This window comes from Xylocopa sonorina, chromosome 11 (assembly GCF_050948175.1).
Source record: "Xylocopa sonorina isolate GNS202 chromosome 11, iyXylSono1_principal, whole genome shotgun sequence".
Taxonomy (NCBI): domain Eukaryota; kingdom Metazoa; phylum Arthropoda; class Insecta; order Hymenoptera; family Apidae; genus Xylocopa; species Xylocopa sonorina.
This window is the reverse complement of record NC_135203.1, coordinates 1,107,067-1,121,587: the sequence shown is the minus strand read 5'-3', so window position 1 is coordinate 1,121,587 and position 14,521 is coordinate 1,107,067. Positions and strand designations below refer to the sequence as shown.

The 14,521-nt window shown below is 33.3% G+C and overlaps 2 protein-coding genes across 12 annotated transcripts in view; one reads left to right on the top strand and one right to left on the bottom strand.

The window, feature by feature from the left end:
- Positions 1-4,654, top strand: part of LOC143428729 (rho guanine nucleotide exchange factor 10) — a 37,381-nt gene extending 32,727 nt beyond the window's left edge. For all 9 annotated transcript variants that reach the window (XM_076903793.1, XM_076903792.1, XM_076903794.1 and 6 more), the window contains 8 exons: positions 21-203; positions 290-586; positions 676-768; positions 851-1,075; positions 1,148-1,309; positions 1,478-1,684; positions 1,765-2,079; positions 2,161-4,654. In XM_076903793.1, the coding sequence (XP_076759908.1) occupies positions 21-203; positions 290-586; positions 676-768; positions 851-1,075; positions 1,148-1,309; positions 1,478-1,684; positions 1,765-2,079; positions 2,161-4,029 (3,351 nt within the window). In that variant the 3' untranslated portion in view covers positions 4,030-4,654. The remainder of the gene's footprint in view (positions 1-20; positions 204-289; positions 587-675; positions 769-850; positions 1,076-1,147; positions 1,310-1,477; positions 1,685-1,764; positions 2,080-2,160) is intronic.
- A 4,259-nt stretch (positions 4,655-8,913) lies between these two features.
- Positions 8,914-13,823, bottom strand: LOC143428887 (transmembrane protein 47). 3 transcript variants are annotated; one of them, XM_076904146.1, is made up of 7 exons: positions 13,728-13,804; positions 12,950-13,011; positions 11,433-11,619; positions 11,206-11,355; positions 11,058-11,120; positions 9,918-10,956; positions 8,914-9,862 (listed from the first exon to the last, which is right to left on the bottom strand). In XM_076904146.1, the coding sequence occupies exons 2-6, from the start codon at positions 12,998-13,000 to the stop codon at positions 10,742-10,744; spliced, it is 666 nt and encodes a 221-aa protein (XP_076760261.1). In that variant the 5' UTR covers positions 13,001-13,011; positions 13,728-13,804; the 3' UTR covers positions 8,914-9,862; positions 9,918-10,741. The 3 variants fall into 3 exon arrangements, with proteins under 3 accessions (XP_076760261.1, XP_076760259.1, XP_076760260.1); XM_076904145.1 differs by having other exon boundaries at positions 9,677-9,862; positions 13,523-13,823; XM_076904144.1 differs by lacking the exons at positions 12,950-13,011; positions 13,728-13,804 and adding an exon at positions 12,002-12,616.
- Positions 13,824-14,521: the final 698 nt, after the last annotated feature.

The window sequence follows — 14,521 nt, the reverse complement described above, 5'->3', positions numbered from 1 at the left end:
ATCCATGCATTTCTCTTCAGGTTGAAGAGGAGAATAGCGCAATGGTGCAATTCCAGTGCATGCAGCAACGCAGACAGACTCCACCCGCTCTTCCTCCGACGCCTCCGAATTTAACTCCTCAACAGTTAAAACGAAGACACATAGTGGCCGCTATAGTACATTCTGAAAACAGTTACGTGTCCACGTTGCAGAGGCTAGTGAACGTACGTATTAACTTGTGTCGTGCTACATGCGAAACCCACCCGCAGAGCCCTAAGAAGTTCATTTAACGATACATTTTCCCTTGCAGGATTACAAGAAACCGCTCGAGGAATCCTCACCGCCTATATTGAGTCAGGCCAAAATAGCAACGTTGTTTCATAGACTGCCTGAAATTCTACAATGCCATACGCTATTTAGAATTGCGTTAGCAGAATGCGTACGTTCGTGGGACAGAGACGAAAAGTTAGGAGATGTGTTTGTAGCAAGTTTCAGCAAAGCTATCGTTCTTGATATTTATAGCGGATTTATAAACAATTTTTCAGTAGCTATGGATTTGGCTAAGCAGGAATCAAAAAGAAAAACTGCGCTCGCTGATTTCTTTAAGGTGTGATTTGACGACGATGCTTCTACTTGCTTATCAGCTTATATTGTTAAGTAATCGAAAGTGTTTCAACGTCTGCTTTTGTATTTCAGGTAAAACAAATAAGTGCACACGACAGGTTGTCCTTTTTTGGGTTAATGGTCAAACCAGTGCAAAGGTTTCCGCAGTTCATATTGTTCTTACAAGTAACTACATTTTACGTTTCCGAATACATATCTTATCTTCATTTTCAATAACTTCGTCGAAATGATAAAAATATTTCATTAGGACTTACTAAAACATACGCCGCAAGGACATCACGATAGGATGTCGTTGCAATTGGCGCTGACACAACTAGAGAGTTTAGCGGAAATGTTGAATGAGAGAAAACGCGAAGCGGAACAATTCCAAGCGTTCAAGGAAATGCTTCGACATGTATCAGGGAAATTGTCACATCGTCCTCTTTCATCCTCATCCAGGTATCTTATAAGAGAAGACAATGTTACGCAACTGGTAGGTACATTCACCAACGTTTAAAATATTCTGTTATAATTTCCTTATTTATATCATCGTTAATACTTTCAGGAATTTAACCAAAATGGTATGATAACAAAGTCGAAGAGAAGGAGGTTACTGCTGTTAAACGATCTTGTAGTTTGCGTTTCGGTTACTCCAAGATCCGCGGAGGACTTTACCGGAAGTGAAAGACTAACTTTGAAGTGGACGTATCCTGTATCGGACATTGAGGTACACGACGTACATTTATGCAACACGGAAATGCAATTAATGATAAAAAGATGAGCAGAAAAATTAGTGGTTGTACAATTTGACAATGCAACTGCACAACGCTATCGTGAAATCTATCAAAACTACACTAATAATAATAACAGTAATGATCTTTTGTTACGGTCATAGATTCAGGATACAAGTACTTCGCCAACCTTAAGCCGCTTACTGACTGCTGGTCTAAATAAAGGTGGCAGTCTAAAATCCGATAAGAGCGGAGAATGCGGGCAAGTGGGTGCAGATAATCTGTGCGTCGAAATGAACGATTTAATGCACGATTATGAAGTAATGTCTAGGATAAGCGATTTAGTTGCACAACTAAAGGGTAAATACGAGGTAAACGAGAAGCTACACAAACTGTATGGTATTTATTTGAATGTTATATGTGTGTCAGTAAAAATATTTTCAATTTAAAGGGAATGACGCTAGAAAAAACTAAACATATCCTACAATCCATACAACATTCAATACAACAAAAAGATGAAGATATGGTTTGGGCGGATAGTTGTTGCTTGCAGTTAGTAACAAAGCAAGGTCAAATGTACACGTTCCAAACGGAGAATCCTTTAGTGAAGAAAGACTGGATAACGGAGCTTAGACTAGCGCAATTAGCATTAGACCCGAATAATTCACCATCTTGGGAAGTACCTGAACAAGAACAAAGACCATCCACGAAAATGCCGCTTTTTGTTAGTTCTCAACAAGTATACCATTCGCAACATCAGACAGAAGTAAGATATTTATTGTTATAAAATACTCTCTATTAATATTCTAAGGTTTAACAATTGGGTAATAACTATATCTTTCCATAGGTACGTTGCGGGTGTTACTATACCACACAAAATCCACGTCCTACAAGACGCCGTGGCAGGAGTCAAAGTTACTTATGGATATGTACTGGAGACGGTATATCCAGTCACGTAACAGTGTTTGGCCAATCGACAACGGCTTCGACAACTTCGTTAAAACAAATCACTGCTTTTGATTTAGTAGAGACCAGGGTAGCTGCCATCGAATTCGTGAAAGGCGTCTCCTCGGATTCAATGTCGCTAGCAAACGATCTCGTATGGATGGGCACGGATTCTCGTAAAATCATAATTTACGCAGCCTCTGAACCAGAGAAACAAGAGGAACTCGGAAATTATTCTGTTTCGGGTCCAGTGATACAGTTCAAGCATCACTGCGATAATGTTTTCGTCGCCCTCGGAATTGGTCTGCTTTTACTTTTCAGACGGCAAATAGACGGCACTTGGAACCTTCGAGATCCGTTTATGATATCGCTCGGCAGCGAACCAGTGTCTTGCTTGATGCCGATCAACGCTTCTCTCTATGCTGCTTGCGGTAAAAAAGTTTGGGTACTTAACGCGGTTAGCGGCGATATTACAAAAAGCTTCAGCGCGCAACACGAACACGTTGGCAGCGTGAAACTAATGGCTCACTCTGGAGTTGGCCTTTGGGTTGCTCTCAAGAATTCGAGCACCGTATGCCTGTATCATACAGAAACGTTCAAACATTTGCAGGACATTAATATAGCGTCTAACGTATTAAGAGTGACTAGATCGAACAATGCCTCGAATTCTTGTGGCGACAACTTGAACAACAATCAAACCACCGTCACAGTAACGGCACTTTTGGCGTGCAAAGGGCTGCTCTGGGTAGGTACAAACGTGGGCATTAGCCTGACGATTCCTTTACCGCGATTAGAGGGTGTGCCCATCATAAGCGGTCGCGTTAATATTTCATATCACGCCCATTTCGGCCCTATTACGTTTTTGCTCGCCATTCAAAATCCAAAAAACACGATAAACTGTACAACCGACGAGATCAACGACGAGGAGAACGTACAATTGAGGCCAAAGGAATCGGATAACAATAGAACCAGAGATCGGGCGAGCTTGGATTCCTCAATGTCTAATAGCATTGTAAAATTGAAGCAACAGCTGGCAGGCAGTCCGGTGATGTTGAGACGAAAACGTAGCAAAGAGTACGAATACAGAGGTTCTAAGACACTCCCGAGAGGACTCGGTTCCGGAGGGGGATTCTTATCTAACTCGATGTCTGGATCGCAGAGTTCCGGCGAGAACTGCGACGTTTATGGCTTGTACGGGGAACTGATGTACGTAAAGGATTACGATAACGAGAACAGCTCTGGCATTGACTTGATTTACGAGCCATTAAGAAGAAGCGATCCAGAATTGGCAGCCATACCAAATAAAGTTAGCACGTTAGATCGTAGACTAAAGATGAAGATCACTAGACCCAGATCATTAGATTTGTCGAATTGGTCGGTCGATTCTCATGCTAGTTCCTTGTACACGTCTTCCGGATCCGAAGAGAATGTCTCCCTTAAAACTGGCAAATTGTCTCGGAACAGTAGCACAGCTAGTCGAAACGGTCCCTACGACTCGACCATGCCCAACAGTAGTATAGGACAATCGGTACCAGAAACGATACCACCGTTCAATAATTTGAAACCGAATGGGAAGAAAATCAACAAAACGTTACAGCAGATAGAGCAACCTAAACGGACTGTTTTAACCTTGATGGGTGGTCGAGGTTACATAAATTGGAGACAGCTGAACGCGCAATCGGTCGCCGACAAAGGCTCCAAGTCTGGTTACACGTTCAAAGACCCGAACAGCAACGATGCCCATATCGTGCTTTGGGAAATGAAATTATGATACTCAGTTACGTTAGGCCTATTGTTACGACTATTACGTCAGTATGGATAGAAATATTGAAATGCTTTTAATGGCCGATCGCGAGCTCTATAGTATCGGTGAATAGGACCAAAAAGACAAAAAAAAAAGGAAAAAGCAATCGTCGAACTGATATCTGTTTAAGTAATGAAGATACTCGATACAAGGATTCATTAATTAATTAATTAGCGCAGTTTTAAGTTAGTCCCAGCGACTGTCCGATGAAAATGTTTCTGAAACTATGTTTGAAATGGGGTTTACACCAACATTCTCAAACGTTCTTACCGTTTGCAATGCAAAGATCTAGTTTTCGTGTAGCTCTCTACAAAAGAAGTTAAAACAGAAAGAAACACCGAAATATGGTATTTTATTGTACACGCTTCCATCCTATAATACGGTAAAGATCTTATATTTTTTTTAGTAGATTAAGTTTGTCGTGTACACTCGTAAAAATTGTTTATTCATGCTTCGCGTACATTCTTTTCTTGAAGAGATAAAGAAAGAAATATAGATATGTGAGAGATGAAAAACAAGATTTGAAAGACACTGTGCGAGTATATGTAAAAGTAAACAATAATAGGAATTGATGAATATCAGTTTCGGTGAATATATGAGTGTACGCGTTATCGAAAGGAATTAATCTTCAATAAATGCTTTTTAATTAGTTACATACGAAAACAATTAACGGCAGTGGTAATTGTCATGACATAACAGAACTGATAAAATTCAAGATTATTTATGAGCTAATTCGATGATTTAAATATTACCGAAGTAAACAGACATGACAGCGAATACCACTGATTTCAAGTTTGAAATTTCGAGTATACGTTACTCGGTGGCATGCATGTGATACGCATACGAATTTGTAAGATATATGAATAGAAAATGTTATCTTACACTTTGTACGCAGAACGTTTCGCGTCGTAGGGGAAGATATTTGAATTTTTAAGTGTTTCCCGCGCTTTCACTTAGAATCTTGTTAATAAAAGTTTCGATGTCCCTCGTTCTTTTTTGTAAACGAGTGTTGAAATGAAGGGCACAGAGTAGAGTTTGTGATGTTTTCTTCTTTTTGATGCATTAACTATGCCTAAGCATACGAAGAATCTCTTGGACAATATTAAGTATTTTTTTTCATTTCTATCTTGCATCCGATTCAATAGAAAAAATAATAAAGTTTAAATACTTATGCAAGTTCATTGAACACGTTTGTTTCTTTCGATAAATAGGGTAAAGATTAAAAATCTTTTGAAATTTGAAATTTTGTTTTTTGATTTAGTGAAAACAGAAAAAAAGAAGTAAAATCTACCGCTGTTGCATTTTATTGGACGATGGTTTACGTCGACCAGTATATTCAATAGCATTTTCTGAGGGTGCGTAAGATATTTTATATCTTTTATAAACGCAAACACGTTGAACATTTTTGATATGTATATTTTACTGCCAAACGCGCAAGAGGATTCACGAAAGAAGAGAATGATTAAGTGGTGGGAAAGAATGTGCAATTCGAAGAGATCCTAGTGATCGATATACGCACATTGTCTGTTTTCTGTTTGTGATAGATCGATCAGGAAAAGGGGGTTAGGAAAGGTAAAAAATTTATATTAGTTACCCAGTGAGAGAAGTATATTTGTAGTTCTGTCGCAAGTATGCTGTTAAGTTTTCCGCTACTGGCATAGGACAAACAAATCTGCGTGTATATACATATTTTCCGATAAAATTAATTTTTATATCGCAAATGAATCCTAGATAGATTTATATTTTGTACACATGCTACTTTTTTTTTCTGTTTAGATTTATATAAATATATACATATGTAATCTTATTTTGTATTTATGCGAATGATACATCATATGAAATTTATTCAGCAATACTTTGTTACATGCATACATTATACTATACTGTATTTATTACTTAAAAGTTGTAGCATTGTATCATTGTTGATATGTGAAACTGAACATTTTGTTATGTTGGCATTTGAAAAGGCTATTCGATTCAGTAATTTTCATTATTTGTATTTCTATGCTATTGAATATTATAATTATTTAAAAACGAACATAAAATTCTGGATCTTCATCTCTTTCTCTCGTCTCTAGTAATTTCAATAATCGTAAAATAATTATGATTTCATCATTAAAAAGTTCACTTGGAACAGTGGTTCTTAAACTGAGGTCTCCGAAACAATTTTAACATTAACTTTACATTCCCAAATTTTTCGTTTTCATTCAAATCTCCTTTAATAAAAATCTTACATGGTCAAGAGTTTTTGTATTTGCTGTTACTTAAGTAATTGTCGGGCTTAGGGTTGGGACGGGATCCACAAGAATGTTGTCCAAGAAGGGATCCACGAATTACAAAAGTTTAAGAACCCTTATCTAGAATATAATAGTTGCATAATGTTGATTTTCAGGTATAGAGTTTATTCTTTGTACAATATTACGATATGTGTACATAATATGGGGCATAATGTTTTTCATTTTAATTCTATAGATATCACTTTGAATATTTCTAGACAGGAAAAACGGATTTACACTTGTTCTTTCTTCTGACATTAGTATTTTTTGTGACGCCTACTACGATATGCATGAGTAAGTACGATATGTGTTCTATACAATATGAAATGTTAAGTAGCATGTTTTACTAGCTTGTCAATTTAATTCACCATACCTTTCTCATGTACGATGAAATATTCCCTATGATATAGTTTTCTTCTTGTAAATAATTGGTTAAATATTTTCTCACTGAGATATTGCAATATAATGTAATATTACAGTGTACAAATTAAAAAATAGCCATAGTTTGAACAGTACCCTGAAAACAAAAATTTCTCTATCGTGCGTCTTTTTTCAAGTAAATTTAGTGAGGGAAATATGTTATGTACGTATATGACATCGCAAAACCTATATTTATAACATTATTCACAGTGCTTCTTCGTTTCATTATTCAATTGAAATATTCATTAACTATACACGATAGAGAATTTGTTTATGTTTGAGATTGTGTGTATGTGTGTGTGTATATGTGTATATATATAAAACAAACTACTAATGCTTTTTCTTACTCTGGTATGGTGCTCATTGACTCTACATTATATCTATAGTCATTTACAATCATCTCATCTATTCACTTATACATACATACATACATACATACATACATATATATATATATATATATATATATATATATATATATATATATATATATATATATATATATATATATATATATATATATATATATATATATATATATATATATATATATATATATATATATATATATATATATATATATGTAAATAATTGTAAAGCAGAAAATCAACCTTTATCTACAATCCAACTCTAATTCAAGAATATAAGTTTGTAATAAGTACCTAAAATCACTATAGCTGTATCCTGTTTCAGACTGAAAATGATGTAATTTTAATTGCAACAGTCGAGAACTTCTTAATCGTGAAAATGAAATTTCAAAGCTTGAACAAACCTTAATTGTAATTTTGAAATTTACATTTAGCTTGAAATTGTAACATATGCCAATTACTCTTAATAATTTGAAATATTTTCTACGTTCCATGACATTTTGTTTCAAGTCTTAGAATATAAAACTGCAGTGGAGAACATATGTTTACAAACGGAATGCAAGAACAACATCTTTATCATTCGGTTTGTTGTAATGTGAGATATACCTTTTACGCATACACATATTTCTATATGTTATAAACCTCTTAATCAATGTATCGTAATTTGCTAATATTCATCTTCAACATATCTTAATGTTTAATTATACACTTAATATTATACAGTATCTCGTTTTGTTAAAAGTATATCAAAATCGAAAGGCGCAAATCGACAGTGTTTGGTAAAGAATCAAATGCACTCTGTATAACTCTTAGCGTTAAAATATGAATTCTTTGTTCTCATCGTACAAAGCATGATTGATCTGCCGCGTTATATGAAGTGCATGTGTACGAGTTTCCTGTATCCTTTTTGGACTCTTCTTTTTTTTTCTTTTTAGATTATCGCAATAACTGCATGTGTATCATAACTATTACATGTATTTATAAAATACCTATATATACATATACGTACACGTATGTAATGTAGATAACATAATAGATAAATACCTGCCCGAGCTGCCTCTATTCCATCGCACACATAAATATTTGGTGCTGTATTTTAACTTAAAATGTATTCGATATTAGAGGGGAAGTTGAACTTCTCCTTACAGACAATGGGTAAAAATTATGAAACGTTCATTCGATTTGAATTAAATGGAGACAAAAGCATACGGTTACCAATTAAGAGTCACTATGGTACACATAATACTGCTAAAAATTCGTATTTCCGTCCGAGTACAATGAACCTTCAATGTTACATTTGTTTCTTATCAACTTGTAATATTGAAAGAATCATTAGTAACGTTATAACGCGTACATATGTTAGCTCCCACATTGCATACATGTTTTGATAAATGATATGATAATTTAGTATGATTACCCTTGATACGACAACATATACTACTACTTCTTTTCATGAATTGTGAAATTAAAATATTGAGAAACAGTAAAACGTTTTTACAAATTATAATAAGAATTTATACTAGCTTTGCAGTTCAATCTATACAATTTTGTTAAATGTACATATCAACAAAAATAGTTACATAATTCTAGTCTTTTAAATTTAATTTTGGAACATAATAGGTACTATTATTTTTATTATTATTTTATTATCATCATTACTATTATTATAAAACTAAACCTACGTAAATAAACATTTAAATATTTTGGTCTCATTACACAATGCCAAGCCCGCGCTATTATATGCAAACTGTTTGCAAATACTGACGTGGGTCTAGCATAAGATGTACAAATGAGACGACTAAAAAATATTCTTTACAATTAACTCAAACATCTCATCAGTTTGGAAGAATTTTATGCGCAACACACTTTGCATCTATTTCCCCTCATGCATTTTTTCCAATCAAATTCTTTTATAATTTAAACACAATTGTATGCGAAAAATAAAAATTAGTAGAGGTAGCATTTGCATATTTCATAGTAAAATAGAAAATCATTTACTTTTTTTATTAATAAAGGAAGACTTCAGGATAATGTGCATGAAAATCATAAGCACAATTTAAAAAATGTTAATAGCAATTCAGCTGTTGAAATTACTGAAATTACAATTGTATCATGGTTAATTTACATACACAAAATGAATTGCTTCGTAATTGTACAACTTTTGGTATTGGCAAAAACTTATTTTATCCCAAAATATTTTAAACAATAAAAAAATTTATAGAAGATTTTATAGTAATTTAATAATGTGCCTAAATATGCGATCCTTTTTCGAAGGTGCTACTTTTTTTATGGCACTGAAGATTAAATGGAATATTTTTGTAATTTGATTCACATACTTTGTGTGCGTGTATATGATCACAAGATATATCGCTTACAACAATATTTGGCCAAGTTTTATTGCAAAGTATAAGAGAGATTGAAAATAATAAGCATTACTCTTTTGTAATATTATACCAAAAATATTGGTAAAACGCCATGACAATACAATTCATTCCATTAAAGCAAATATCACTTTCAATAATAGCAAAAAAAAAAAATAATGATAATAAATGCAAGCAAATAATAAATTACTAACATCTAATATATATACATATATATATGTATACATACATACAGAAGGTAATAAATATGAACTAAACCAAAGTTGCAGTCTTTACAGAAAAACAAGAAAATAATTAATTATTTATTACTTGAATAAAGATAGGCAGTGTTTAGTTCAGAGTTTCCCAAACATTTCTCATTGCGGAACACTTTTTATGTCCTATTAAATTTATTAAGGAACTTAATTTACTGGCATAAATTTAGGTTTTCTGTTTTAATATCTTTTCAGAGTTGTTCTAAATTGCATTAAATACATGAAAGCAGACAAAGTTTCGTTGTTCTCTAATCTCAGTTTCATTATTTTTCGCAAAACATAGTATGTGGGAAACGCTGATCTACTCATATATTCTTTAGCAGCTTGCTACTGAAATTTCTATGTAAATATTCACAAGTGAAGAAATATCGAATTATATTTAAGGAGAGAATACTCTCTATTTTGCTATTTTCAAGCGATAATTTTAAGATCAGCCAAATATGATAATAAACTGTTGATGCGGGCACAGTAAAATTAACAGCAAGTTGAATGCTTTAAGACTGTTATTACTTGTCGCCTTGGCTCCAATCAGACAATGGTAAATATGACTCTGTTGTGAATTTTTACATCATTAGAATGATATCAAAAGTTAATGGATAAAATAAAATAGTATAAATATACTATCTAAAAAAAAATCTGTAGTTGTATGATCTAGATAAAAAATATTCTAATGAACTTAAAAGGAGCAATGGTCCCAAAATTGTTACTGTGAGAAATTGTAAATTGGTAACCCATGAACGAATCGATCAATTCTCAGTCAATTCACAAATATTTGTTTTTGTTGACAAGAAGTCTCATACATCCTATATCAAAGTGATAGTTATGTCTGATACATGCTGATGTAACAGGTAGACTATATATAAAAACCATTCACTCTTATGCATGTGTACGATTTTTTCCCACAAATATATCAAACAGTGAGGACAGAAAAAGAAGAAATCAATCACCTAGAGCACAACGTCGGGCAGGGAGCAATGCCACTAGGCTAATTGCGTCCCACTTCGTCCACCATGATGTCCCATGCCAATCATTGAACCGCCGCTGCCGATATCGTCGCGCACGATTTTTCTTTCCTTATAATAAATCTCTTCACTTTCTTTATCACATAATAACAACACTGCTCCGCCAAACAAAAATATTGCTGCACCCCAACCAACTCCGTATGCCCAACCAAATTCCCACATTGCTCGATTTCCTGTAATATAATATATCGTGTGTAACATTATAAAGAATTAATACTTTCTATGGTAAAATATCTTATATAAAACTATCTTATGAAATCGTACAGTCTCTTACCCAAATTAAGTTCTGCAGCGAAACACACTGGATATATCACTAAAGCTATTAAGAGGGATACCACTGCAACATAAAAAAAGTATTGTGTGATTTATAAAATTATGTTTGTAGTAATATATCCATTTTCAGTTTGAATAAAGCAACTTACATGCAAAACCCATGCAGAAGACTGCAAATCTATAATATTTGTGTTTGTCACGATTATCTTGTGACCTCAAACCAAGACCAGTAAGAACTGTCGCAGCGATATCTGTTATTAAACAGACCACGCACAAAGCAGCTGCTGCTTTTATATAAGCTGTAGAAACAGAGAAAACTAAGTAAAAGTATATCTTTCAATAAACATCACAAACGAAGTCATATCTTTAACCGCACCAACGTCTCTGGCTTGGAAACATCCTGCAGAATCTGGCACGTTAAACGGCAAAGGTGTAGGTGCAGCTTCTTCTATACAATGTGCAAATAAACCTTGTCTCCATCCTAATGCCATTAACCAGTCAGTTGAGGCTAAGCCCATTATCATCAATAATATTACTATTATTCCACATATAAATGCTATCACCTATAAAATAAAAGTAATAAAATTGTATTTGTATATAATAAGAATAGTAAAACAATTAATTTTATTTGTTCTATATTGTTGTAATAATAATTCTAATATGAACTGTGTAATGGACACAAATACATATTGTTTTTTGTTTTCTACTACTTTAACAGAACTTCATTCTAAATAGAAGTTCTGTTACCGTAGCATAGGTTTATTTTTATAATCTTTCAAATAGAAAGATTTGAATGTCTAATCCATTCTATCGTATATTAAAGAAATTTGAGTTAAAATAAATTTAGGTAATCACTACAGAGTAAACCATTACACAAGCATTGTTATCATCGCCGCTATGGATCCGTAAAAAAAAAGAGAAAGAAAAAAGAAAGTTAATGTATACCTGTGCGATCTCGGTATCGCCCATATGATCTTCCGCGACCGTGTACATGATCATTGTAGATCAACCGTACGCTATTGAGTTTAATTCCGATAGACAAAAAACTGTGAATACTAGTACGTAACTAAATTGTCTTAAGTTTTCACACTCTTTTTGGTCTCTTTTGAAGAGTACCATTTACGGAACATCATACTCTCTTCCACGGATCACCCTCAATAGATGATAAGGAAGCATTTAAAAATAATTGAAAGACAGAAAACCCTCACGAATAACAAACACCTCGAAGGTAAACACAGCTCTCCCGTATTTTTGTTCAATTCGCGAAACAACTTTTTAGCCGCGGCTTCGTTTCGAACGTCGCACAAGTTACATTGTTATTACGCCTGCTATTTTACTCTGTATTCGACGCGTTCACCAAATTACGCGAGGAATGATTATTTCCCTGGCGAAGTAAAACGGAGACGATCACTATACAAAGTTAGGGGGAGCAGTAATTGGGTTCCAGGGAAGCTGCGCCCATTAAAGGTCGTGGCGCAATGCGCGTACCGTGGTAGAGGGTGCTTTTTAGTAGACGAAACTTAAAACTGACGCTTCTATTTATAGGAATTTTTCTTAATTACGGGATTGTCAAAATAATGCAGAATTCTGTTAAGTAACTATTGACATTCTGATGAAATTCTTCTTAGTTATTCATTTATTTCGAAATTATATTTACCATGAAAAATAACCGTTTGAAAAGTTATAATTTAGAATTTAATTGTATCTATTTAAATTTTAACCAAATCTAATCTAAAATACTTTAGAGTTATTTTTATTATTTATGAGAATGTTTATCACTTTATAAATATGTTGTATACTATATACGTACAAATTATTAAAGACTTTTTGAGAATTCATGAGAAACAAGTGCTTGATCTTAGTTTATAATAGAAGAAAACATCTGAAGCTTACCTTTAAGGGCCTGGTAATAGTGATTGTTTCAATGGTAGTTGTTTGTGACATTTTTTCTGTGGCTGCAATGACAATAAAATGAATTCACAACGAAACAAAGCAAAATTAACAGTATTAATGAAGTAACCATGTAGTGAACACAAAGGAATGAAAAGATTAAGTTAAGCAATGTAATAAAAGAGCATCGATACAACACTTGGTTGATTCTGTTTTAACATTTATTCTCTACAAGTAATAATGGTTACATAAATTAAAAAATTCCTTTGCAAACGTTGCACTATAAAATGTCTTTTCTATTACACATAACCTCCATTACCATTTTGAATAGTTTCGTTAACTAATTAAATGCTCATCATGCATTACACCAAGAATTGTTTATAATTTAATGGAACGTGACAAATAGAACAGATAAAAAAATTGTAATCGTTCTAAATTGCAAAAGCATATTAAACACACGATCAATTAGATTTATAATGTATGAATGACGTCCAGAATGATTCATTGCATTCCCTGGCTTTGCGTACAATATTGAATAGAAAGGCATTTTTTATTTTAACAAACTAAGGCACTTACAACAGTTAATATTATCACTCTCTAAGCTTATCAAACTTCGTAACACATATCAAGCATTACACGTAACTAGATACGACTTTAGGAGTTAACAATTTGCAAAGAATCGTTCACAAGTATGACTTTGTTTCCAATCAAATAATATTATACTCTAATTCGATTTTAAGGGTTATGTTAATATAAATGTCAACAACAGGTTCCAACATACGTTCGCCTTAGGTATACTTGTATATTGCTGACACATATATAGCAAAGAAATACAGATCGAGTCAATGAATAATCACTCGAAAAACACACAAGGGACGAACATTCTTATTGGCTATCGTTCTGTCGAGTCTTCTAACCTCGACACTGATTGGTATTTTGCCTACTTTTCTGATCAACGAATTAAATCTGATGCTTGCTACGTTTTCGAACATATTGTGTCCAATAGAAAAAGTAACTACGCTGTAAATATCTTACAATACAAATTGCAGTTCCAAATTTACGCACACTTATTATATTATTATATATTATGTGTTGCGAATAACTTATTAATTGTGGTATGTTAATAAATCAATGAATCACGGTGAGAAATGTTATACAATTGTTATACAAGAAATAAAACAATTGGATAGTATATGACATGGTTACACATTAGAATCTTATACATTTATCTGAAATTTCATATTTTCCAATACTTTAATCTATTTTAGTTTTTCATAGAAATTCACGTACTGACTCGAAAAGTCCATTGAAGTATAATCTACTAAAACTTTATTGCCGAAAAGGAACTTTACAGATGCATATTGATACGATACAAATACAGTTAGAGCCTACAAATACACATACATACATGTGCATCCTTCTAAATATGGCGATGACGTCATTGGATGGCGTCAGCATCGCGAACACATTTCTTTAGGCTATCATACAAATATCTGTATATATATATATGAACAAATATTATTTACCTACATGATAGTAGATTGTAGATGTACATTTTTTCCCTTAATATTCATA

Coding starts and splice junctions, on each gene's coding strand:
- LOC143428887 (XM_076904144.1), bottom strand. CDS start 12,055: ATGATCATGTACACGGTCGCGGAAGATCATATGGGCGATACCGAGATC. Junction 11,356..11,432: donor TTTCCAAGCCAGAGACGTTG/GTGCGGTTAAAG, acceptor CTGTTTCTACAG/CTTATATAAAAGCAGCAGCT. Junction 10,957..11,057: donor CGCTGCAGAACTTAATTTGG/GTAAGAGACTGT, acceptor ATTATATTACAG/GAAATCGAGCAATGTGGGAA.